The sequence below is a fragment of the Protopterus annectens genome, chromosome 2.part0 (assembly GCF_019279795.1).
Source record: "Protopterus annectens isolate FY-2018-M chromosome 2.part0, PAN1.0, whole genome shotgun sequence".
Taxonomy (NCBI): Eukaryota; Metazoa; Chordata; order Ceratodontiformes; family Protopteridae; genus Protopterus; species Protopterus annectens.
The window spans coordinates 228,577,654-228,605,242 of NC_056728.1; the positions used below are offsets into that span (position 1 = coordinate 228,577,654).

The 27,589-nt window shown below is 41.2% G+C and overlaps 1 protein-coding gene across 1 annotated transcript in view; it reads left to right on the plus strand.

The window, feature by feature from the left end:
- Positions 1-27,589, plus strand: part of LCMT2 (leucine carboxyl methyltransferase 2) — an 859,935-nt gene that overhangs the window by 671,549 nt on the left and 160,797 nt on the right. Inside the window, exon 11 of the mRNA XM_044060683.1 lies at positions 19,992-20,089. Within this exon, the coding sequence (XP_043916618.1) occupies positions 19,992-20,089 (98 nt within the window). The remainder of the gene's footprint in view (positions 1-19,991; positions 20,090-27,589) is intronic.

The following is a 27,589-nucleotide window of genomic DNA, read 5'->3' on the forward strand; positions in this document are numbered from 1 at the left end:
ATTTACCATAATTTGTGTATATAACAGCTTCTTGAAAGGAATGAATTTGATTGTATTTTCAATGGCTAGTTTCTTATTTTCTTCAGTCAGTGATTGATTTTCCATTTGCCAATAGTTTGAAAATAATAAAGAATTCTGATGTTTTGCACTCACTACAATTTTATAAGTCCTAGAACTTGTTTTCCCTTTAATCGCAAGATTTTCAAGTATTAATTTAACTAAATATATGTTCTGTAAGTCAGTTTGTATTTGTGAGAATTTAGCATTTATAAGATGATGAAGTTGGTTAAGGATAATACTATATTTCATAGGAAGTTTGAGTTCAAGTCTCATTTGCCCCGTGTTAGAGTCTTTCCATTGGTATATATCCCATATAGTGTAGTCTTTTATCAGGGGGTAGTTTGTTAGTTTTACTGGTTTATTATTTATTAGTAAATTAGGATTTAGGTGTAACGGTTGTATAAGGGCTTGTTAAGTTTAATTATTAACTGCAAAAAAAAAGTAATTACTAGAAAATGGAAATCAAAGTATAAACCTACTGTATTTCAAATACTGAATATTATAAAATAGAAAAGAACTGAAAGAAGGATTTTTAAAAAAGGAAGGAGCAAATTACATTGAAATAAATGGAAACTGTGGGAACAATCCATGCATTGAGGAGGAAGAGGAGTGATGTCTAAGGGAAGGCAGGAATTCAGGTGTGTATATAATGGTGGAATGACTATAGTTACAAAGAAGGAAACAATATGTGGTGTATAATGTATGTAAATGGAATAAATGTTAACATGCTTTTTTCTTTTCTGTTAAATGTATTTTGTGTATGTCTTAAGTAAAAATTTAATAAAGTAGCTAGAAAAACAGACAATGACCTAAATATTGCTTAGATGTGCCTGGTTCTCTCCTACCTCTCAGACCAATCATATCCAATGCCTCTCTGAATGTACACGTCTGCCATTTCTGCTAGCCTACCACTGGACTGCACCCCCTGAAATACCTGTCTTGGGAGACTGGTTAACTTCTAGAAGGAATTAATAGCTGCAAACCTTTTTGCCCAATGAACCTTTTTTTTGGTTTGACACAGACAGAGTCACCTTACTTCTAACCAACATTTGTGCTTGAGGTAGTGACAGAGTTATCTTTGAACCAAACTATTCACTTCCCTGTTTTCTTTCCAGATGCACAGAACAAGGGGAAATATGTCATATTCTCTGGATCTGCATAGGCAGCTAAGGTTTTATTTGGATAGAACTATGTAAATTAGAAAATCAGACCAGTTGCTTGTCTGCTTTGCAGGAGCAGGGATGAAAACCTGTGAATTTAAAAAAACGTACCCAAGTGGTTCACATACTGCATTTATATTTTTATTTTATTTTTTTATTTTATTTAACATTTGTTAAACATCTGTTACTCTTTCCATGAAAGTGCTATACTTTGACATGTTAGAGACCATTCCTCCAGGACCAGTGCAACCACCACTGCTTTCCTCAGAGGGGTTAAAAAATCTATCATAGAAGCAGTTAGTCCATTAGTCCATACCTTCTCAAAGCAGTACAGTTTAGGAATTATTTTTAGGGCAAGACTGGGTTTGCCATGAACATCTTACAGGGTTTACTCTCTGCAGATACCTGTTGGGGCAGTCTACCCACTGGACTCTAGCAGTCTCCTAAGAGGTTATGACTGCAACATTGACTATTACAGTGAACATTTGCTTCTTGTTTAGAAACAAAAAAACATCTTTATTAAACCATCACTTACAACATATACATCGTACATTTATATAAATGAAAATAAACCACACCAGCACAATCCTAGTTACAAGCATTTTACATCACACACCGTACGGACACACTGCCAGTTGCAGACATTATACATCACTTATAATCTACCCAGTAATTTTCAGTCAGACATTACATAGCTCATTTAAATCCTGCCTTCTTTAAAACCTCATTCCTTCCCTGTATGTATTGTTCCCACAATTCCCATTCTTTCTTGCATAGTTTGCTCCTACCCTTTTTTAGAGATCTCAATTCCAGTTGCTTTGCCTCTTTTACTAAATTCACTACTAGTTTAACTAGTTTAGATTCTGATTTCCATTTTCTAGTAATTGCTACTAGCCTACAGTCTAAATGAATTCTTAGCCTGTTCCCATTCTGTTACTTTTCCCTCTCTAATTATTTGCTCCATGTACCTTGGTTCCTTCGCCAGTTTTCTCCAGCAAATTCTGAGACACGTTCATGTCCCTCCAACATGTACTATTTTTGTCGCAGACAAAGTTTAGGTCTGTGGATTGGGTAATTCTGATACTGTTTGCTTTGCAAATTTGCAGTAGGTCCATCAGAGTGGGATCAGACAATGCCTTGTAGGCCAGGCATAGATTGCCTGTCAGCAGTCTGTAGGAAACAGAGTAGAGGGAAAGGGCTTTGAGTTTTAGTGGTCAATCTAAGACATGTTTGTGTCCTGTATTCTTTTTGAGGATCCTCTATGGATGTTCCAGTTGTATATGTCTGGTCAGGTACATACTAAAGGGGGCACTGTCTCTGACTGTCATGATGAGGGTTAAGTACAGTGGAACAATGCCATACTTGGACTTAGATGCCATATCTTTGCTTATAAGTTGTGCAACATAGAATGATGCATGACAATCAAAGTCCTGGTACTGTCTACATATGTTCTCAAGTCCCTTACTACTTGGCTTTCTCTTAGGAGTGTATTATCAATGTGGTAGTTTCCATGGCTAGCCATTTTCCCAAAGGATACTATTCTGCATTTATTGACATTGAGTTTTAGACTGTGAACCAAGCACCAGATATTAGTCTGTGTCAGGCCTTCTTGGAGGATATGTGTCTCATTTGGGGATTCTGTGACTGCACCTTGTTTGCAGTCATCTGCAAACTTGGTCAGCCAGAGGCCCTTCACTTTTGGCCTTAAGTTCAGAAAAGTAGATGTCAAAAAACACAGGGTCCTGAGGGATTCCACTCGTGGCCGGTCCTTTTGTGGAGGTAGACTCCTCTATCCTAACTTCTTAAGTTCTGTCTGTGAGCCAGTTGACTGTCTAATGGGTAACTTTTGGGTTTATATCTAATTCCATCAGTTTGTCTACAGTGCCCGAATGGGGTATTGTGTGAGATGCCTTGCCCAGGTCAACGTAGGCATTGTGCACTATTTTGTCCTTATCCATTGTTTAGGTGACCTTCTCAAAGAAGTTCACCATGCTGCCTTTAACAAAACGAAACTGGGTTCTATCCAGTATCTGAAGATTTCCTATATCATTGTTGTATCATTTCCATGGTAATTCTTTCAATGGCCTTGCATATAAGATTAGTCAGACTTGTGGGTCTGTAGTTAGTAAGCTCCATAGAAACCCTACCCTTGTATATAGGAATGGCATGTGCAGTCCTCTGTCTGCTAGGCATGAAGCCTTTCTGGAGAATATGGTTAAATAGTGATTCTTGTAGTTCTGGTAAGTCAAGCTTCATGTTATGCAGAAGGCATCTTGGGATATTATCGGGACCCATTGATGTAGTGTTGTTGGGTTTGGAGAGTGCATCGAGGACCTCTTCCCTAGTGACAGAGTTATATTGTAGGATATTTTCCAAGGAGTGACTGGGGTGAAACTGAACTAAATTTGCTGGCCAGTAGATTTACTATATCTTCCATACAGGTGGCTCTGTTAACAATTAGTTTTCCACATTGTTGTGTACTGCCTTTGAGGCTTCAGACATAGCTGAAGAAAGCTTTGTGGTTGTCTTTGGCCTGAGAGGCGGTTTTACCTCAGATTTAGCTTTGGTAGACTTTAATAATTCTCAAGTTTCTTGTTTAGATTGATGAGGTAGTTTTTATCTTATTGGATATTGCACTTCCTATTTTTTGTCTTGATTTTTATCCTTTTGTTGTACAACTTATTGATGTCAGGATTTAAGTATTAAGTGGTTGTCTGCAAACATGAAACAGTTGCTACATTGCCTCAGGATGCCCATATACACTAAACTGGATAGTAGAAAAGTGCATATCCATGATTGAAAATTTTTATTGCATGAATTACAAGGGAATAGTACAAGCTGGTTTGCAGCTGGCTAGTTTGGGTGATGTACGAGTATAGGCTACAGTCTAGACTATCTGGAGCTAAGCTTGCGGGGTGCTGCTCCTCAATACACAAACTGGTTGATGTTTGTGCTGCTAAGTACTGAGGAAATTTCAGTGGTAGTATTATAGAGAAACTTTTCATTCTAATCTCCTGCATCTCTACAAGGCACTGCTGTGCGATGAGCAGCATTGAGCAAGTGTGACAACTAATAGCAGAGAAAATTCAAAAACAAGGAAAAGGGTCTTCAGGCCAATCAGAAACAACATAGCTTTCTGTCATAAGTTCATAGGTAAGTACTAGACTAGCTGCTCTCGCGGGACTTTTTAAGCTTAACCAGTTTCCCTTTTTGTGCTTAAAATAACCTATCCCATTTGATTATAGATTGGCCTTACCCTACCATCGTCAAAAATTATATATTACCCTTAATGAGAATAACTGAGATCATACCATAGATAATTTGAGGGGTCCCATGCATGGGATAAAGCATTTAGGAGCTGCTGTGTCCATTAGTAGTACAGGGGGCAGTCCTGGGGTAAATTTTCTGTTTCCCATCCTTAGATTTATGTTACGTTTCAATATGGCTAGAGATGAACTTTGTTTTATGTGGACGGGGAGTCTGTTCCGCAGCAGTGGTATCCTCTGCAAGTTATACCTGCCTCTCCAAACTGTACTGCTGATGTTGCAGAAGAGGTTTAGATCCCTAAACCAAGTATTTCTAATGCCATTTGACTTGCTGATGTGCAGTAAATTCATCAGTAATCGGTCAGAGGATGCCTTGTATATCAGACTCTGGTCAATTCTTAGCAGTCTGTAGAGTACAGAGTATAGTGACAGGGCTTTGAGTCGGTCCATGTAGGTCATGTTGTTTGGGCCTTGTGTCCTTTTAGTAAGTTATCTTTGTGGGCATTCCAGTTACATGCGTCTGGACAGTTACATGCCACAGGGGGCATTATATTTAAAGTAAAGGGGGGCAAAGACAGTCCTAGATCTAGACATAATCCCTTTGTTTATAAGCTGTACACGGTAGAAGGACCTTCTTACAACAGTAGACACATGTTGGTCAAAAGTTAGGTCACTGTCCACATAAGTTCCCAATTCCTGAACAACTGGATCATCTTTTAGGGGAGTATTGTCAATGTGTTAGTTCCCTGGGGTTGATGACTTCCCAAAGTATACAATAATGCGTTTTTTGGCGTTTAGTTTGAGTCCATGCTTTTGGCACCATTTATTTATTTGGGACAAGCCTTTCAGCAGGATGGCCAAGTCATTTGGAGATTCGTTGACTGCTCCTAGCTTTCAGTCATCTGCAAACGTAGTCAGCTAGAGCCCTTTGGTATTGGCTTTTACGTCAGAAAAGTAAGTATCAAACAGGAGAGTTCCCAGCACAGAAACATGGGGACTGCACTGGTGACTGGTCTCTTTGTGAAGGTAACTTCCTCTATTTTGATTATCTGCATCCTGTGAGCTAGTTTGCAATCCAGCGGGTGACACAGGGGTTTATTCCCAGTTTATTTAGCTTTTCTACTATATCTGAGTGGGGAATTGTGTAAAATGCTTTGGCCAGGTTGAGGTGTGCAGTCTGTACCATTTTGCCTTCATCCATTCTGGTGTCCTTTTAAAAAAAAACACCAGGTTGAGTAAGCATGACTTGCCCTTGATAATCCAAACTGAGATGATACTAGTGTTTGATGTTTCCCTATGTCCTGATTGATTGATTCCTTGTTAAATCTTTCCATGGCTTTGCATATGAGGTTGGTCAGACTTATAGGTCTGTGAAAGGTCCTCCCTTATGCAGGGGAATGGCTGTTGATGGTCTGCAGTCACTTGGTACCAAACCTGTATGGAGGCTGAGATTCAACAGTGTTGTTAGGGTGTGGCTTCATGATATTTAAAATGCATCCAGGGGATATTGTCAGGACATATCGATGCAGTATTTTTAGCTTTTGATAGCACTTTTAGGACCTGGATTTGTGTGATATCTGGAGGAGTGGAGTACCAGATTCAGGTATATCTTTAGGGATAGATAGAGGGAGAGAGGGGTAAAATTAAAGCTAAATTTATCAGCCAAGTAGGTTCACTATGTCTTCAGCCTCAGTGTAGATAACATAATTTACAATAACCTCAGCATATTGCTGTGTTGTACTTTTGAGATTAGGAAAGCTCCAGAGTTCTATTTCGTGACAAGAGCTCTAACATTCTGGAAATTGCTCTTCTTACTTTCGGTCAAAATTATTTTCCTTTTATTATAAAGCTTGTTGTATTATGGTTCCGCCATTTGAGTTTGTTTTTGTGGTTTACCCAGCATTTGTACCTACAGGATATAGCCTTAACTAATCATGGGTCAAGAAATTTCTCAGGTCTCCTCTGCTCTCACTAGAGTTTCACCAGTGTTGTTCTAACTTGAGATTAAAAAAAAAATGGAATACGAAAAGTCCAGTTAGAAGAAGCTGGATTTGTCCCTCTCACTCATTTATTTACAATATGAGTCCAGGCTCAAGTAATGTAAACCAAAATGAACGTTAAATAAATCCAACAGGCAACATAGTCCATAAAATACAAAAGATGAGCGCTTTCGTCTAGAAGATCAAGACTTCATCAGATAAAGCATAGAACATCTAGGTTAGTGACACTGCACGAAGCATCGGAGACCATCCATGTGCAACTAACAGCGGGCAAAACTGCCTTTCAGTTTGTAGCCTGCTACAGACCACCCTCCCAAACTCAGGAACCCCACTCGGCTTTCCTGAGAACACTGGAGAATATGAAGGTCTCTCCAAACACCATTATATTGGGTGACTTCAACTACCCAAACATAGACTGGGAGCACTATTCAAGCCCCAACACCCTTGCCCAACGGTTCCTAGAACTCTCCCACAAGAGGGGAAAACCTATTGGACCTGATCATCACCAACATGGGGACTCTATTTTCCATACCAGAGGTATACCCCTGATTGGTAAGATCTGACCATAAATTAATCTCACTGGACGTCCATATCCCATCCCCACCCCCAGCCAAGGAAACCACGGTGAAGAACTTCTCAAAAGCAAAGTTCACACTTCTCAAAACCGAGGTGGAATCCTTCAAAGCCCTGGGCCAGTGGAAAATACGGCCCAAACCGCAGAATCCTTTACAAACGCATTCTATGGATACCTACAGGAATGCATGGATCGTGCTATCCCAAATAAAACCAAGACTCACTCCTCCAAAGGCAGGAGACCTGTCTGGTGGACCCCAACTATAAATAAGCTATACAACAGAAGGAGGAAGCTACTACATGATAGAGCAAAATCCCAAAAAGGGAAGGCATCTCTGATCAGTACTAGCAAGAAACTACAATCCCTCATAAAATCATCTAAGGCCAGCTTCAAAAGAAAAATTGCACAAGACGCTAAAGATAATCACAAGGCCTTCTTCAGTTATGTCAGGAACCTAGGTGGCAACTCCCAGATATGCTCTGAGTTAGTGCAAAATGACAAAAAATACATTGAACCCACAGACATTGCCAACATCCTGGCAGACAGGTTCAGTGCAAACTTCTCCCCCCCCCCCTCCAAAAGAGCAAATGTCTATCCCAACAGAGTGTAGCCTCCCTGACATCACAGATGCACAGGTGAGAGCTGCCCTCTCCAAAGCAAAAAACCCAGCATCAGTGGGACCAGACGGTGTCCCGGGCTGTGTCTTACACAAGCTCCAAGAAGAACTGAACCCTCACATAAAGTCAATGTTCAGTCTCAGCCTTACTACAGGATATGTACCCAAGGAATGGCGTACAGCAACAGTGGTCCCACTCCACAAAGGTGGTGCCACAACGGACCCCGGAAACTATCACCCTATAAGCCTGACTAGCCTGGTCTGCAAAGCTATGGAGCGTATCATCATGGAACTCATAAACAAAGACATTGGGAACCTCCAAACACTGGATCCTACCCAATTCGGCTTTGTTAAGGGCAGATCTTGCCTCTTGAACCTGGTCGACTTCTTTGAAACAGTCACCAAGGCCATATATGAAGGGAAGGTAGTCCACACAGCCTACCTGGACCTCGCAAAAGCCTTCGACACAATACTCCACTCAGGCATCATAAATAAGCTCACCAGCTTAAATATCAACCCCTATGTCACAAGATGGGTTGCAAACTGGCTCAGGGATAGAACCCACATGGTCAGAATTGCAGGTGCCATGTCAGACTCTAAACCAGTTACAAGTGGCGTCCCACAAGGCTCAGTCCTGAGACCTCTCTTGTTCGGTATATATTTCTCTGAGTACAGGCTAACACGGGAGGACTATGGCTGACCAAGTTTGCAGATGACTGCAAACTGGGTGCCATAATCGACTCGCCGACTGACACAAGTATCCTCCAAAAGGGTCTCACAGAGACGGACAACTGGTGCCAGAGCCATGGCCTAAAGCTAAATGCCAAAAAGTGCATAGTCATCCCCTTTGGGAAAAACAAAGTGCCCACAAATTACCACATAGGTGGTAATCCATTAAGTACGGAAGAAGTAATTAGGGATTTGGGGACCCAAGTAGATAGCAATCTCTCCTTTGACAATCACATTGCCAGAGTGGTTAGAAAGACCTTCTATATAGCCCACCTTATCACGAAAGGATTCACATCTAGATCAAGAGAGGTCATTGTGCCCCTCTACTCATCACTCATCAGGCCCATAATTGAATACAATGCCCCATTTGGGATGTACCTTACCCGACACCAGCAACTGGAAAGACCCCAAAAGTACCTCACCAAGAGGATCAAGGGACTCAAACAGATGCCCTACACAGTTAGGCTAAAGAAACTCCAGCTCTACTCAGTTGCTTACCGCCTACTCAGAGGCGATCTGTGCCTGACGTATAAAGCCATATCCAACCCAAAATTAATGGACATGCTCCACCTCAGGAAATCCAAATCCCTTAGAGCTACACGCTCCAGGGACTTAAACCTCAGCACAGAAATAAATAGGACATGCTGGAGGGACAGATTCATATTCCAGAGGCTCCCCTCACTCTGGAACAAAATCCCAGTCCATGTTAGGCAGAGCCCCTCAATGACGCTCTTCAAGAGAAATCTTGAAGAGTGGATGGGAGGTCGTAGGTTTACCCCTGGGATCTCTTCTGTGTCCCTACTAGACAGAGGCACAGTAAACTAACCTTAAAAGGGCTATCTTCTGTGACCTACTATACAGAGGCACAGTCAACTAATCTAAAAGGGTGGTGAAAGCCAAACACACTCTGGCTAGGCTTATAAATGCCCTAGGGCAGATAGCCTAGTATCAACCTATGAACCTATGAAAATACATACTTCCTTTTTATATAAACCCAACAGGAAATGACAGCACATTAAGAATTAATTAAATGAAATTAGATAAGTATTCAACAATACATATGAAATTAGCACAAGAACCACATATTTTAAAACACAGAGAATGTATAAATAAATATAAATATATATAACATGAAATAAAATAGATTATGACATAAAAAATATGTATATTTATGTACATTTATTATTCATTAAAAAAATAGTCCCTAAAATGGGGCTTTTATTACCTCTCAATAACTTTTAATTTTAGTAAGGAGCTGATGGAAATATTTTCATTCAGACCTGGCCAGTTGCCATCATTTAGCCGCAACTGCCAGTATAGCTCTCTTTTTTCTAATAATGACCAAGCTCCTCCTCTTGTGTCTGTGTTAATACTATCTATAATAAAAAATTGAAAGTTGTGATTCATATTCTCCATAATATGTTTACTTAAAGCGTTTGCGTTCTTTTTATTTTTTAATCATATAGGTGCTCATATATAAGGTTCTTTAGTTTGTGGTCTGTTTTACCAATATAATAACAAGAACAGATGGTGCACATGGCACAACATATAACCTTCTGGGAGCAACAATTATATTTATGGTGAATTCTGATTTCCATGTTGCTGACAAAAAATGAATTACCCTCTTTTACATGCTTACAGTAGTTGCACATGCCGCATTTGTTCATGTAACCTACTTTACGGTTAATTTTTATGCCAGGTTTTTGGATGATATGTTTATTCTATGGAGTGGACCTAATGAAGTCGTTAACAATTTTGTAACTTATATTGAATCCACCACCATTTTTTTAAAGTTTATTCACATTGACAACTCAAACATGATTTATTTTTTGGACATTTTATTGTCAAAGGACTACCACAATGAGAAGTTTGTATCAAAAATTTTTAGAAAGGATACGTATTCTAATTCTCTATTGCATTTTCCAGTACTCATCCTTTAAAACAAAAGGTCATTGTAAAAGGTCAATTTGTGCATGTAACATGCATGGTTTCTGTTATGGATGAATTCTTAAATGAATGTGATAAATTAAAATAAGAAGTTATGTACTCACCATAATATTCCATGTGAGTTGTTCTGTCTCGCCTTCATTCTTCACTGATGGGTTTGGAGCCGATCCATCGCCTCCGACACGGCCATTAGCAAAGCTCAAGGTTTACCAGTAGCTTGAGACCAAGCCCCTTATCCCATGATGCACTGCTGGAATTACCTCAGATCTTTTTTTGCTGCATGTACCATATCCTTGTAAGAGAACTACTCTCCCAAGAGAGGAAGGAGGATTGAATAACCAGGATGAGACCAGCCTCTAGGTCAACTATCAGCCAGGTGGGGGATGGAGGGAGGGACGTAAGAATGAAGGTGAGATGGAACAACTCACATGGAACGTTATGGTGAGTACATAACTTCTTTATGTGAAGTTGTTCAATCTCGCCGTTCATTCTTCACTGATGGGTAGTGTCCCTAGCACCCTTGATCTTGGGTGGCTCATGGGAGTACATTCTTCAGGACAGTAGACCCAAAGGAAGCCCTGTCCCTGGAGGCCTTATCAACTTTGTAATGAGTGATAAAGGTATGAGGTTTAGACCAAGTGGCTGCAGCACAAATGTTATAAAGGGGCAATTTGGCTTGGAATGCAGAAGATGTAGAAACTGCTCTGGTAGAATGAGTTTTAATCTTGTGTAGTAAGGGCATATTAGCAGCTGAATAAACAAAAGGGATACAATCAGATAGCTATGTAGAAAGCGCTGTTTTAGCCACTGGTCTACCTTTTCTGGCTTCAGAGAAAGACACAAAGAGCTGGTCTGATTTTCTAACATCTTTTGTTCTGTCCAAATAATATCTGAGCTGTCTGTGAATGTCAAGTTTGTGTAGCATATACTGTAGTTTGTTGGAATGGTTAGGGAAGAAGACTGGCAACTCAGTGACTTGGTTGATATTAGATTCTGAACAAACTTTGGGCAAAAAAGAGGGGTTTGTCCTAAAAGATACTCTATCAGCATGAAAAATCAAATAAGGAGGGCTGATAATAGATAAGGCTTGAAGTTCTGGCACTCTGCGGGCAGAAGTAATAGCTACCAGAAATGTGGTTTTCCATGATAAATATTTGAGATTACAAGATGATGCTGGTTCAAATGGGGGAAGAATTATACGAGGCAGCATAAAGTTTAGATTCCAAGGTGAATAAGGAGCTTTCACTGGATGCCTCATGTGAAAGGTTCCTTTGAGAAAGGCCTTGGACAACTTGTGGGACATTATGTTTACCCCGTCCACTCAGAGATGAAAGTTAGATATAGCAGCCAACTGGACCCAAACTGTAGCAGCTGCAGCACCTTTATTAAAAATCATAGTCAAGAATTCTAAAATGGACATCAAATGGGCTTGATAAGGATCAATGTTCTGCTTAGAAGCCCATATGGAAATGCTCTTCCACTTACTAAGATGTAATCTTCTGGTGGATGGCTTATGGGATGACAAGAGGATCTGCCTTGTCTCATCAGAAAGATCATGAAGCCTGGCTGTGAGGGGAACTGGAGCAGCCAAGCTGTGAGCTTCAGTGACTGCAATGAAGGATGGCGGTTCCCCGACGGATGTGTCAGAAGGTCTGGAACTGGGTCCAGAATCCATGGATCCTCCAATAGATGATGATGAAGAAATGGGAACCAAATCTTCCGAGGCCAGTGAGGGGCAATGAGAATGATAGTCCTTCCCAGCAACATTGCTTTCTGTAGAAGTCTGGGTATTAGAGGGATTGGAGGAAATGCATAGAGGAGACCCGGGGGCCAATCGTGTACGAGTGCATCTCACGGGGGGTTTCCCAGAGGGGGGAATCAGGGCAAAGTAGCTTCTGCATTTCATGTTGATGTGACTGGCAAAATGGTTGCAGCAAGGCTGGCCCCATTTGCAGAAAATCCTGTCCGCAATCTCTTGTTTGAGGGACCACTCGTGTGACAACAAAATTGCCCTGCTCAGTTTGTCTGCTATCACGCTGGATCTCCCTGGGATGTGCATTGCCAACAGAAAGAGCTGGGAGGAGACAGCCCACTGCCAAACTCTGAGGGCTTCTCGGCAAAGGGGGTAAGACTTGGTCCCGCCTTGCTTGTTCAAGTACTAGACTACCAACATGTCTGTCTGAATTGCAATCGTCCCTAGAGGAAGAGAGTCCTGAAAGTACTGCAACGTCAGAAGTACTGCTGTCATCTCCAGAACATTGATATACAGGTGTGACTCTTGATCCGTCCATGTGCCTTGGGCAGTCATTCCCTGAAAATGCCCCCCCACACCCTATCAGGGAAGCGTCCGTGGTCATAGTGGCTACTGGAGGTGGTAGAACAAAGGGATGTCCTATGGTTACATGAAGAGATGTCAACTACCACTGGAGATATCTCTTGCAAGAGTTTGTAATCAAAATCATATGACTCATTGGAAGTCCCTAATAGGACCATTGGCAGAACAGCAGCCATTGAAGAATCCGCATATGCAACGTTGCTAATGGTATGGCCAAGGTCGTTGCAGCCATCAAACCTAATACTTTTAAGACTTCTGCGGCTGGTGCTCTGTCCTTCGACACTAATGAACTGACATGCTGGCGAAGAAGAAAGACCCTCTCGATTGGTAGTCCTAGAGTGGTGTTTGAGGTGTCTAACTCTGCTCCTATAAAGACAATATACTGCGATGGCGACAAGGCAGATTTTTCTGAGTTGATTGTAATGCCTAAGTGATGGCAGAGTGTCAGAGTGTATTCCCTTGCATGAATCAGTTGATGCCTGGTGGTGGAGGTAAGGAGCCAATCCTCTAGGTACAGAAACACCTGGAATCCTAGACGCCTCAAATGAGCCGTGGCCACTGCCATGCATTTGGTGAACACTCTGGGGGCTGTAGTGAGACCAAAGGGCAGGGCTCAAAATTGATAATGACTGGCTCTCAGCCAGAAACGCAGATGATCTCTGGATGGATTGGCCATTTTTATGTGGTAGTACGTATCCTTGAGCTCTATCGAGCACATCCAATTGTCTCTCCCTGAAAAGAGACGTATAGACTGTGGCATGACCATCCTGAACTTCTCTTTCTTTACAAATTGGTTGAGTCTGCTGAGGTCCAAAATAGGTCTCCAGTCCCTTGTTTTCTTTGGAACCAAAAAGAATCTTGAGTAAGTTCCAGATCCTATTTGGTCTGCTGGGACTGGCTGGATGACTCTTTTTTTTTTTCTAGCAACTTGCGCACCTCTATAGTTGCCTGTTCTGTGTAACTGGGTGGAACGTCCAGGTTTCTCCTTGGGAGCATGGGCGGGGTGAAGAACGGTATGAAATACCCTCTGGAAATAATACTTTGTACCCAGCTGTCATTTGTCTTGCCAGGCATCTGGGTACAAAGATAAGCGACCCCCAACTGCCTCCAGAGCAGGACAGTTGGGTCTCCCTTCAGGAGCGCTGATAGGGTTGACCAGAGACGTGATCTCTGTCACCCTGGTGTTGCAGACCCCCCTCTGCCATGAGGGTGGCATCTTCCATTGTTACCCCCTCCTCTGCCCCTGGAGGGGGGTTGACCATGTGTGTCCTGAAAGGCTCCTTAGAACCACATTTTCCCTCCCCGTTGGCCTTTGGTGTAAGGCCGAGTAGGGGTGGAAAAATGGACTCCGATGGCAGAGCCTTTCCCTCCTGCTCACACCTGGTGAGAGTTTCCTTCACTTTGGGCCCAAAGAGAGATGAGCCATCAAAAGGGGTGTTGACAAATAAAGACTTAAAGGGCTCCGCAAAGGAACACAAGCACATCCAGGAATGTCATCTTAGAGCAACTCCTGTATCCACTGCCCTACTCATCCCATCAACTGCATGTATGAAACGCATGGACGAGTTCACAATGTAATTTAGGGTAACAAGCTGGGCGGCAACTTTGTCAGAAGCCCCTGCAGCTACAGTACCCTGAAGTGCATCTCCCAACTCCTTAAGGAGATCTCTTTGCAGTCTGATGAAGTGGGTCAAATAGTTCAGGGATCGGAGTGTAAAAGTCGCTGAACTAAACATGCATTTCCCATATCGATCCATTATCCTGGATTCTCTGTTAGGATGATGGATCGATGAGGAAGTCTCAGACATTTCCTTCTTGGTGGCCACTGCCACCACCATGGCATCAACATGGACTCCCTTGGACAAAACGTCTATCTATGGGGGCAGAAATAAACTTGTTAGACCTCTGAGGTACAGGTTCCATGGACTCCGGTGACTCCCACGCCCTCCGAGAGACCAGCTGCATGAGCTCATTGAAGGGTGGAGACACCCAAGAGTTGGAAGGTTGAGACCCGAAAGACTTCAGGAGAACTGACTCATCCTCAGTAGGGCTTTTGGACTGCCAATCACCCCTCTGCCTAAGGATCTCGAGTATCTCCGCAATGGAGATATCCTCAGAGGGGGATCGTGGGGACCCTTCTGACTCATCCAAGTCAGTGTCAGATTTCAAAGACTCCTGTGGAGAGTCCAGGTGTCTCCTCTTACACAATCTCTTCTTGGGGACCTCCTCAGTGGGAGCCTCTGGGGAGGTCTTGGAAGAGCAAGGGGCACCCTATGGGGCTACCTGAGGCTCAGGGTCTCTATGCTTGGCCTGGATGATGGAAGCATAAGTGGACACAGGCGCTTTGGGGGAAGAAGAGGCCAGACCTGGTGTCAAGGATGTCTTTGGGGATAAGGCTCTCCTCATGGCTTTGAAAGCATCACGGCTCCGATGAGGAGTCACCGGACCCAAAGGCACCACCATCCCGTCCCACACCAAGGCCGTGGGCTCTGAGCCGGAGGTAGGAGCCAAGCTCATCCGGGCTGTGGCCCTGAGAAGAAAAGTTGGCACCGACAAGTCAGTGCAACTATCCTCCCCGGACCCAACAGGAGAGTGTCAACCCCTAGAGTCCCCGGTCGGCGCCGAGGATGTCAGAGTAGATGGAACCAATGACACTGGAGCAGGTCTCGGCTCCAAAGGCTCCACAATCAGCAGGTCAGCCCCCTCCAGCTCAGAAGATCCGGTACAGCTTGGAGGAGGAGCAGTCAAATCCGGGATGGTGGTCTTTGGTTCCGACCCTGGTGTCGGAACTGACAGCAGTTTAACAAGGCCTGGTGCCCGTAAGAGCTTCTGCACCAATCGGTCCATATCCAAATCCGAGAGGCTGACAGAAGATCTAGAGGAGTGCACTGAAGGTGCAGATTTGAGGAGTGGAGATACAGGTCTCTCAGAGTCCGGCTCCAAAACTGTGGGCCGGCTCCGAAATGACACTCTGCTCTGAGGGCTGTGGAGCCGAAGTCCCGGAATCCTCCACTTTCTTAGACTTTTTCAAGTCTTTAGATGCCTTGGAGTCTGAGGATTTTGAAGATTTAGAGGACTTGCTGGCCCTATCCTGGTCAGTCAAAGCTTCAGCAAAAGGATGATTCAGCAAACCTTGATCCACAAGCATCCTTTTCCTCTCTAAAAGAACCCTTGAAGAAAAGGAATGGCAAATGCTACAGGACTCCTGCAAATGCACTGCACCTAAACAATATACACACTGAACATGCCCATCAGTGAGAGACATCTTTTGCCCACATTCTGGGCATTTTTTGAATCCAGACTTTGGGTGCTTGTCTTTTTCCTCAGACATATTAATAAAGAACTTGGACTTAACTCAATAAACAATACACAGACTAAATACAGCCAAAATGTTTTATCGCAAACCACACAGTCTAATACAGCCTAAAAGTTACAACTACCCTTAGGCTCAAGATAACACGTCTAAATATCAAACACACTCTAACGATGGCCTGGAGAAAAAAGGGGCCAATACTATGTAATATATAACAGCACACTATCTGTATATGCTATCGATGCAAAAACTATGGTAATAGGAAAACACACACACTCTGAATAACTAGGCCCAACACGAGGCCACTACAATTATGCTAAATAATCAAGCACCAAGGTAATAAGTCTAAAAGAGACAACTACAGGAGCTAATATATAACTAATCTAACTAGAGCGATTTTTATATCAAAAAAGGCTTGAGCAAACTGGAACCACTGAGATCCATGCCGCGGCAAACTAGATCTGAGGTAATTCCAGCAGTGCATCGTGGGATAAGGGTCTTGGTCTCGAGCTATTGGTAAACCTTGAGCTTTGCTAACGGCCAAGTTGGAGCCGATGGATACATCAGTGAAGAATGAACAGCGAGATTGAACAACTTCACATCATATGTTCCTGAAGAGAGGTTATCCTTTTAAATTCATTACTGAAATCATGATTTGAGGTAGTTAAGAGAGAGAGAAGTTTTTACCATCCTCTATTATCAGGTGATTTTATGGATAATGTTTTTACTATCAATAACACTAACATTAATATTATAGAGGTGAGTAAGGATTTTAAAACTTCTTTTATTACTGTTTTTACTCAAGATAGTTTTATATTGAAGGATATTTTTGAAAAACTTGGTCCATCCTTAGGCATGACAAGAATATTAGATCTTTTATAGGTCCACTGCCTACTATAGTCTACAGAAAAGGAAAAAATCTGAAAAACATCTTTGAAACCAAAGATGTTTACCTTAACCGTAAAGTAGGTTACATGAACAAATTTGGCTTGTGCAACTACTGTAAGCATGTAAAGAGGGTAATTCATTTTTTGTCAACAACATGGAAATCAGAATTCACCATAAATATAATTGTTGCTCCCAGAAGGTTATATATTGTGCCATGTGAACCATCTGTTCTTGTTATTGTATTGGTAAAACAGACCGCAAACTAAAGAACCATATATATATGAGCAACTATATGATATAAAAAATAAAAAGGACACAAACGCTTTAAGTAAACATATTGTGGAGAATGTGAATCACAACTTTCAATTTTTTATTATAGATAGTATTAACACAGACACAAGAGGAGGAGCTTGGTCATTATTATTAGAAAAAAGAGAGCTATACTGGCAGCTGTGGCTAAATGATGGCAACTGCCCAGGTCTGAATGAAAATATTTCCATCAGCTCCTTACTAAAATTAAAAGCTGTTGAGAGGTAATAAAAGCCCTTTTTAGGGACTAGTTTTTTATGAAAAATAAATATACATAAATATACATATACATATTTTTTATGACATCATCTATCTTATTTTATTTTATATATATATTTATTTATACATTCTCTTTGTGTTTTAAAATATGGGGTTCTTGTGCTAATTTCATATGTATTGTTGAATACTTATCTAGTTTCATTTATTTAATTAATTCTTAATGTGTTGTCATTTCCTGTTGGGTGTATATAAAAAGGAAGTATGTATTTTCTATACTTTATCTGATGAAGTCTTGATCTTCTAGACGAAAACGCTCATCTTTTGTATTTTATGAACTACTTACCTGTTGCCTGTTGGATTTATTAAACGTTCATTTTGGTTTACATTACTTGAGCCTGGACTCACATTATAAGTGAGAAGGACAAATCCAGCTTCTTCTATCTTGACTTTTCATATTTGATTTGGTTTATTATTTGGTTCGTTTATTAAAAAAATGGCAAAAAATTGCAGTTTTAACAAGAAGTACAGTTCAATAATGCAGTTAAAATGTCATACAGTATACAGTGGAAGTGCAGAAGCAATGAAAAATTACTTATCAGTCTTACTTTAGGCTGTATTCCAGTAGAAATCACTTTCTGTCGGGTGGCGTGGTCATCAAGCTTTGCTGAGCTATATGAGAATGAAACATAACCAAAAATGGTTAAAATCTAAAAAAAACTAGAAACAAATACAGCAAAAAGATTAGAAAATTAGCAACATGAACTGTCGAACCACTAAAGACTGATAAAATAATATGAAAAACAAATCATCAACAAAAGCCGATCAATAACCTCTCTTTTGACCACCACAATGCCACTGTGGTCAGAAAGTCCTTCTATGTGGCACATCTCATTACTAAGGGTTTTGCATCCAGGAGGAAAGAAGTCCTTGTCTCCCTCTACTCTTCCCTCATTAGGCCAATCATAGAGTACAATGCCCCATTTGGCATGTACCTCACTAGACACCTGCAACAACTGGAGAGGTTGCAAAAGTACCTCACAAAGAGGATCCTAGGCCTTAAACACCTGTCCTATATGGACAGACAAAAAACTTCATCTGTTCTGTCTCATATTGCCTACTTAGAGGCGATCTCTGCTTGACTTACAAAGCCATGTCTGACCCAGCTCTGCTAGAAATGCTACATCTAAAGAAATCCCAATCCCTCCGCAGTACACGCACCAGAGACCTCTCCCTCATTACCACAATCAACAGAACAAGCTGTAGGGACAGGTTCATAGCCCAGAGACTGCCCATGCTATGGAATAGACTTCCCATACATGTCAAGCGGAGCGCCTCACTGGCCCTCTTCAAGAGAAATCTTGATGAGTGGATAGGAATAGAAAATTCACCCTGGGGATCACTCCAGTGGCTCTACTCAACAGAGGCACTGGGAACTAAGGTCGGGTGGCACGATGCCAGGGTAATCCTATGGGCTAGGCTTGTAAAGGCTCCAGGGCCATTAGCCTAGTATACACCTATGAACCTATTTGCAACACAGCTTTCTATCCCTTAAGTAATTCTGGTTCAGGAAATGCCTCAAATCCCATCTGCTCTCACTAGTGTCACCAAAACTGTTCTAACTTGAGATCGCAAAAAAAGGGAAAAGGTGCAATTTCAACAAGACGTATGGTACAGTAATGCATTAAAATGCCAAACAGTGTACATTGCAAATGCAGAAACAATGAAAAAGTACTCCTCAGTCTTAGTTCAGGCTGCATTCAATCAAAAGTCACTCTGTCAGGTAGGGTGGTCACCCAAACATTGCTAAGCTCTGTGGAAATTTTAACTGGGGATAGTGCCTACATTTAACTATTTTGAACACTTGTGCATTGACATTAATCAGCTGAACCTGGTGCAAAATTCTCCAGCCAGGATTTTAACTGGTACTTTTTGTTACCATCATGTTATGTCTGTTCTTTGGATCTGCAGTGTCCTTCAGTGGTTTTTCAGGATCATCTGTAATGTGTTGTTAATCACCTGCTTTTCTCTACATGATACTAGACTCTCCTGCCTTGATTCCCTTTTGGGAAGTCCTGCTGCTTCACATAGCTGAAGTTAGGACTGTTAGTGCTTCCCAGGATTTACATGGAATGATTTGATTGTCCAACATTCTTGCATCAGGCCCTATAACTTCACTATGTATAGCTTTAAAAGTTCCCCAAAAGCTGCCTGTTCTACAAGGCATACCTTGATTCATAAAAAATATTTGAAATTGTAACTTTATTGATTGTATTGTTCTTAGACCTATAGTGCATATAGGTTTACATTCACAGTCTTGAAACCCATAATGCTGATAGCGTAATACTGAAAGTCTTAAACACTGACAAGGTCATGGGTGGTGTTAGTCTATAATGTCATGATTGTATGATTTCTGAAGCATTTTTAACTATATTTACGAGGTTAACTAATTGCATATTAACTCCTTTATGACAGAGGTGGAGCGGAGTACTTATGCCTTTGAAATGCTTTGCTTTGGAATTCACTATATGCTTACTTTCCTTACCTGAATATCTTTTATAATCTTAATTCTTTTTAGATCGCAAGTATCTCTTTGTATATGGTGGGCGTTCATCTTCTGAGATGGTCCTAACTGACTGCCATTTTCTAGACTTGGACAACTTCACTTGGGTGCAGGTATGCAAAATATGCAAATAAACAAATATGAAAGGAAGAGAGAATCTTCCTCACCCTGCTATTCAATGCTGGCATGTTACTGGCTTAGTTTCATATTGATATTTAGGTCCTTAGTTCAGTTTCCTGTCCTAAGTAAAAGTGATGCATATATGTAAATTTGGAATCAAAAACAGCAGCTTAAGCTTATTTGTTTGAAAGGATCTGAAGTACCACTGAAATGCTACAAAAATGGTTAAAAAACTGAAAGTAAGACTGTACTCTTGTTTCCGTGCATACTTGTTTTAATTGTGACTGAGTAAATCCTTGACTGAGTGGTTCTGCATTTCCTTCCTCAGTATGACCACTAGGGTCCGGTAGTGTTATTTCAGTATGCATTATATGAAACAGTATAGCTTACAGGCAGTTTTTGTGACAGAAATATATAATTTCAGAAGCCGCCTTGGTTTAGAACTGTTAGAAATTTCACCCCAGTTTGACTGGCTTTCTCTCTCATGTTTATGCTCAGGAGTGCATATGCCATGCTGTCACTCGCCAAGCTAGGAAAGTGTGCCTAGTCGTTACACTACATGGTTCTATTGTCACATCTATTGTTTGGATTCCTAGTCTTACATTCATCATGGAAAAGTTCATGCAGTTGATCCCAGAAGGCCAAAGACTTCCATCTGTTCATTTGGTTGTTACAAAGCATCTACACTGGTACTGCCATTATTGCCTGAGTGAGGAGCACAGTGTTAAGCACAGCCATTAATGCTTTCAACTGTAGCCATCCATCCTATCTAGATTACATCACTACCTAGTTGTTCTTATTTATTGATTAGTCTTTTATGTATGACTGTATCAAAGGCTGAAGTTAAGTCTAAGTAAGTTTCATCACAGCACAATTTTTTTAATTTATGGCTGCTATATTGTTTAGGAGACATCATTTTAGAGGTAGTTATACATCTGTTCTTTGAATATGCATACTGATACATGGTTTCAAGTCCCAGGCTCCTCACTTCTGACAGTTTTAACAAAAGTATCCTCTGATTTTCCACAACAGGAAAGTATACTTAAGGGTCTATATGACTCTTGTTTGTTTTACCTGTCCTTCTTTCCCTTAAAGATGGGTTTAACAAATGCAATCTCTCCATTCTTAAATGACATTGTAAATAACAGATGTAGTGGTACTGCAAGGTCACACTGAAGTATTCTCAGGTCCTTGTTACTAATTACATCTCCCTGTGCACTGCATGGGTCCAGTTTGCATGGTACATTTTCAATATAATCTAATTTAATTTTAGTATATGAAGTTATCTGAAAGTTACTAGCACAAATTACACCCCCCACACACTGTGGAGTCGAACTGTTTCACATAAAACTTTGAAACTGTATCTACACTCTGTTGTGTTTGAGAATAAATTTTAGGATCTATGCATAGCTTACTGATGTGTGTGTCTTTGTTCCTATCATAATTTATACATCTATAAAATGGTTTCCTAATATAGTCAGTGTACTTGCGTAAATTTTCTTCAGATTTTTCTTGATCTTGTTTATTTCAGTTTTCAAAGTTATAGTTCCACCTCACTTCCATTTCTTATATTTTGTTCTTGTGAAAATACATCCTGTACTCCATTTAGTTTTACATATTAACTGTTTTGCTTTCATATAGTCTGTTACTAGCCTTCTGTACATTGGTTTAGATTTCAGTTTGGTGGAATTAAATCTTTATAACCCAATGATCACTACAAATCAAAATGTTAAAACGGTTAAGAACATAAACAATATCCAGTATGGTCTGTTCTCAAGTAGTTTTATTTTACAATTTGCAGCAGTTGTTGAAGTTCATTGTTAGATTTTGGCTGCAGTAGCTTTAAATATGTGAGTTTATGTCCTGCATAGGATATAAGAGCCAGCCAGCGTCCATTGCTTAAGAATTACCTTTACGTGGCCTAACTGTTGGAAGTTTAATGAGAGCTAAGAAAGATCAATAGCTTGGGCTCCAAGCCTTTTAGAGCTTTCCTGTCTATGAAGAGTGCTCTTCTTGTAGACTTTTGAGGATCAATTGTTAGCTAATGGTTCTCCATTGCTAGGCGGGCAAGTTCCCTGTGTGTGTGTGTGGGGAGGGGGGCTTCCAGATTTATACTTTTTATCTGAAATATTACTTTTTCTGTAACCCTTATTGGATTAAACTAGAAAAATTGTCTTAATGGACTGTCACATGATTTTCAGTCACTTTTTACACTGTGTGACATTTTTGACTTTAGTGGAAAAAAGTTGTTAAAACTAAGTTTTTTTCTTGTTTTAACACAAGTTTTAAGCAGAAAAACAACTTTTGGGGAGTAGGGTACGTGCCTTTCATTGTGTTTTTTGGTGAGAAAAATTACACTCTTTAATAGCCGTTTCACTGACTATTGGTGCCAGTCTTACCACACCAAGCAGCACCTTACTGGTTTCTTGTTTCTTCCTTCTTCCATCCACAAAAAGAAGAAAATTTCCAAACAGCCTTTGCCCTTCAGCAGGCTATAAATTTTCCTCAACCGCAGATGAGTAATTCTGCTGTGGCTGCTTCTGATTCCTCAGACCATTCATCTTTTACCTTGGCTCCCTGTGGTGTAGTCCCTTCCGCCACCATGGACTTGGGAGGTGGGTAGATGCATCCTGTGTGGATATTGAAGAGGCTTTGGCAGGCAAGGAAGTACCACTTTTGTCAGGCACAGAGAAAGGAGCAGGGACTACCTCTATACCTAACCGGACTGGGATGCCTTTCACTGGGGATAATTTGCCTGCCAGGAGTCGGTCTGCGTACAAAGAAATTCCTGCCAAAAATAATCAGAAAGTTAAGCATTTATCATCCTCTGTCTGTGTTACTTTAGACATAAGTGATTTACTGGACTTAACTCAGGCTCTTTACCCTTCTATGCCTGATATTACTGGTAAGAGAAAAATACATTCTTTATATTCTAAAGATTCCCAGTATGTTGAGCAGGAAAATGATTTTGAAGAGAGAACATCTACTTTCTTCTCCTCAGGTGACTAATTCTAATTCTGATTCTGAGAAGTGTGTTTCTTCTGATAGTCCCTCAGAAAATGTTTTTTTTTCTGAAGCCATACCCAGAGTTAACCACTTGTTTCAGTGAGAATATAATTATAATCCACTGTCCTTGAAAAAATATTATGATTTATTATAACTGAAATTTCTTCAACCCACACCTATTCCTCCTATTCTTCCAGCATTGGTGATGTGTTTATTACAGGCTGTAACTTGCCTATTAGCCACTCTGCCACAAGCCAATATACTGTATACAGTCTTAGTTACCCTGTAGTGATTTGTTTGGTAACTGGTGTGTTGCTAAATAGCTGGTAAAAGCTAACCCCTATCCTGCTAATAAAGATGAAAAGGCCTTTCACAGATTTGGAAAATATTGTATGCTATTGCCTCATTTACTTTCAGAATTCTTAATTGTCAAGCTCATATGTTAACATTTCTGCTTATATCATTGAGAAAATGAGGAACATTATACCCACATTTCCCTCTTCTGAAGAAAACTCTTCAATGAATTATCTTGCTTCTGTGTCTCAGGTGACTAAATACTTTTGGTAGTATGCTTATTATTCGGCTAGTGCCTCTTCCATAGCATCTGCTACTTGAACTGTTATATGCAAAATCTACCCGAGGATGTAAAATCTGAAATTTTGAATTCTTCTTTAGAGGAGGATGTTTTTGGACCATCTGCTGCTGAGGTTCTGAAAAAAAGTTTGATGAAAGTGGGAAACTGATTCAGGGGGTTACTCAGATTTTGCAGCCGTTCTTCTCAAAGTTTCTTAAAAATTATACACCTACGTCTGTACTGTTTTATAAAAAACAAAATAAGCAGACACAGTAAGCTTCTGGTGTCATAAAAAACAATGGCAAGATAGCTCAAAAAAGAAAGGATGATCCCAAAAAATAGTCTAACATATCTGAATGACTGTCTTCAGAATGGTCCCCTCCTTCCTACCTTGGCAAGCCTTTAAATCTTCCCACCAATATCTGGCTCTTCATTTCTCACTTTGGCAACCAATAATCTCAGACAAATGGATTCTGAGAGTAATACATCAGGAATACAGGTACCAGTGATGTTCTTTGTGTTTCACTGTTGCAGTCATTACATTTGGGTAATCTGCTGGCAGGTTGCCCTCAGTCGGCCTGAATTCCAAAGTCTTGGGTCATGCGTTGGTTGCTGTCTCCTCTTCCATGATGTCAGGCCGTTGGGTATAAAACATACAGCCAACGCCATTTTCTTTAGTCTTTCTTGCCTTGCGGTGCCCAAAGCAGAAGCATTTCGCAAGTGCCGGTCGGCCGACTACTGAAATATTCCAGTTTGAGTTTCAGAACCGAAGTCTTCACTAAAGCTAAGTACCCCATTGGGGAAACCTTTTTCTTGCTTTTTATCAATGTCAGAAAAAGTTAATTGCATTACTTGTGGGAAGCAAATACCTCATAAGGATTTCCATTTATACTGTATTCCTTGCCTAGGCCCTGATCACAATGTGCCTGGCTGTCAGTTTTGTGCTAGATTTAACCAACGCACTGTTAAGCGTCGGTATATTTTTGCATCAAAATATTTTGAAAACAGATTTAACTACCCAGAAATGTCGTTGGATAGCAATCTGACCACCGGAGTACTTAAACGCAAAGAAAAGGACAGCTTCTCCTAAGCCAGTCGCTGGTTTGCCTGTACTCAGTGATGCACTTTCACTGCCCCTGATACCCGCTACCTTTGAGTCGCAAGCCTCTACCGACACCCATGTGGAGTCCGGCATGCCACAATATACTCAAGGTATTGGACCGACGGATGTATCTCCCTTGGATGGGTCCGGAGCCGCTGAGCAGGCACCGGCGTCTGAGGGTGTATTCAGACCTCAACATTTGTATATTAAACCGACAACAGCTGCAAGACCAAAGGCAAAAGCAACTTCTAAAACTAAAAAAAATGACTCATGAGCCACGTGCACAAGCCTCTATGCTTAAAAAAAAGATGATCAAAATGGCTGAAGACCTTATTACCTTGATCAGGGGTACCCATCCCCCTCCAGGTAAGAGACCTAGGCAAGACACTAGTTATGAATCTTCAGATCAGGTTTCTATTTCTTCTGATTCCTCTTCTGATCAGGAATTATCTACACCTCCCTATGAGGATTCTGATGCTGAGGAGTCTCTTCCATCTGCATCTCCTCCTGAGGATTATTTATTTGGCGAAACCTTGCATACTTTGAGGGAGCATTTTCACTGGGAGAGTCAAGACTTCTCAGAATCAAAAAAGAGGCTCAGGGATTTCCTTCTTCTCCCCCAGCACAGGCCTTTAGCCATTCCCCCTGTTTTAGACATTGTGGATGATGTGTTTTCGGAGTCAAGCTTGACCCCTGACTCCTTACCTCCGGCTCCCAGTAAGCCTGACAGATACTACAAGGTCCCTGACTCACATACATTTTAATTTAGAAACCCTACTGCTGACCCTGAAACTATTTCACAGGGTACAAAGGAAGTTAAGGCCTCAACAGCAAAAAATCCTATCCCCTCTGACAGAGATCCAAGGGCACTGGACAGATGGGGAAAAAAGGTTTATACATCTGCAACCTTGGGAATCAGGGCCTTAAACTGTCAATTTCATATGCTTAAGTACCAACAACATGTTATGGGATTGCTGAAACAGAAAATGATGTTGATTTCAGAATGTGCAGAATATAAAGAATTGCAGGAATTATTGCATGCAGCTGAACAAGTTGAAAAGCATACTTTGCAATGTGGTTTTGATTCCTTAGAGGCCTCCTGCAGGGCCACAGTTACTGGATCTGTGATTAGGAGGCATGCCTGGTTAAAGGAACAAAATTTGCCTGATCATGTTAAAGCTAAATTACTAGATGCACCTTCACAGCATGATTCTCTGTTTGGTATTAAGGCAGAAGAGGTTTTAAAGAAAATGGAAGACAAAGCTAAGTCTATGCAAACTGTTAAAGACTTCTTGCAAGTGCAGCCACAAAGATTCAGTAGACACTGGCCTACAAAAAATTGGTCCTTTCCTGTGTTAGACAGCGCTCAAAGGGGCAAATCCAGACACCCTAAGGGTTCCAGATACCAGGCGCAAGATTCATGCTGGTCAAAGCAATGGGGCACTTCCACCTCCAAATCTGGAGGAGATAAAACGCAAACCTACAGAAAGCAATCCCAATGACTTCCCTGTGCCTGCACCAAGCACTTATGTTTTGGCAGCACCCGTAGGGGGAAAATAGCACTTTTTGCTCAAAATTGGCAGGTAATAACCCAGGACAAGTGGGTACTAAATATTGTACCACAGAGATACAGATTCCATTTCCACACTCTGCCAATGGCAAATGGTTGGCCAGATCTGCCAAAAAATCAATGGGCAGAGGCACAGAAACAAGTTACGTCCCTCATGGATATGGGGGCCATTCAGACAGTACCAGAACAGGAAAAAGGACAAGGTTTTTATTCAAGACTGTTCTTGGTACCCAGAAAAGACAAGGCCTGGCGGCCAATACTGGATTTATCGATTTTGTACACATACCTGGGCATTCCAAAATTCAAAATGCTGACTTTGCAGCAGCTTCTGCCCATGCTGGGCAAGAATGCTTGGCTGGTGACTTTAGACCTACAAGAGGCATACCTGCATGTCCCAATAAGACAATCTTGCAGAAGATACCTCAGATTCAAGGCTGGCTTACTGCATTACCAATTCTCTGCACTGCCCTTTGGCTTATCTACTGCGCCCAGGGTCTTTACAAAGTGCCTGGCACCAGTAATTGCATTTTGCAGACAAAGAAGTATACAAATATATCCTTACTTGGATGACTGTCTCATTCAAGCAGAGAACAAGGACACTCTTCTTCGACACCTGGCATTTGTGAAAAGGCTTCTGACATGCCTGGGGTACACAATAAATGAAAAGAAATCACAACTGGTACCTTCTCAAAAGATAACATTCCTGGTGCAAGCTTGAATACAACTGCCCAGATGGCTTACCTCACGCTAGACAAGCAAAGGCAATTGACTACTTACTTCAAACTGATGGCAACAAAAACCCAGTCTTCTGCAAAGCAAATCCTGCAGGCTCTGGGCTACATGGCATCCTGCATCGTACTGATTCCATATGCAAGACTGCATATGAGGAAACTTCAGTGGTACCTAAAAAGTTTATGGAGTCAATATTCACACAGTCTGGAAACAATGATTCCTCTCATTCCCTGGCTGCAACAGGAGTTTCTGTGGTGGGCAAAGGCATGTCACCAAAACATGGGATGGCCATTCACTGTACCCCCTGCCAGCCAAACCTTAACAGACGCATCAGATTATGCCTGGGGGGCCCACATGGCAGGAAGATGCATTCAGGGCATATGGACACCAAAACAAATGCATCTACATATCAACCAGAAAGAGATGCTAGCTGTTCAAAATGCCCTAACAGCCTTCAAAGACTTACTTCATCCAGGACAACTACTGATAAAGACGGACAACACCACAGT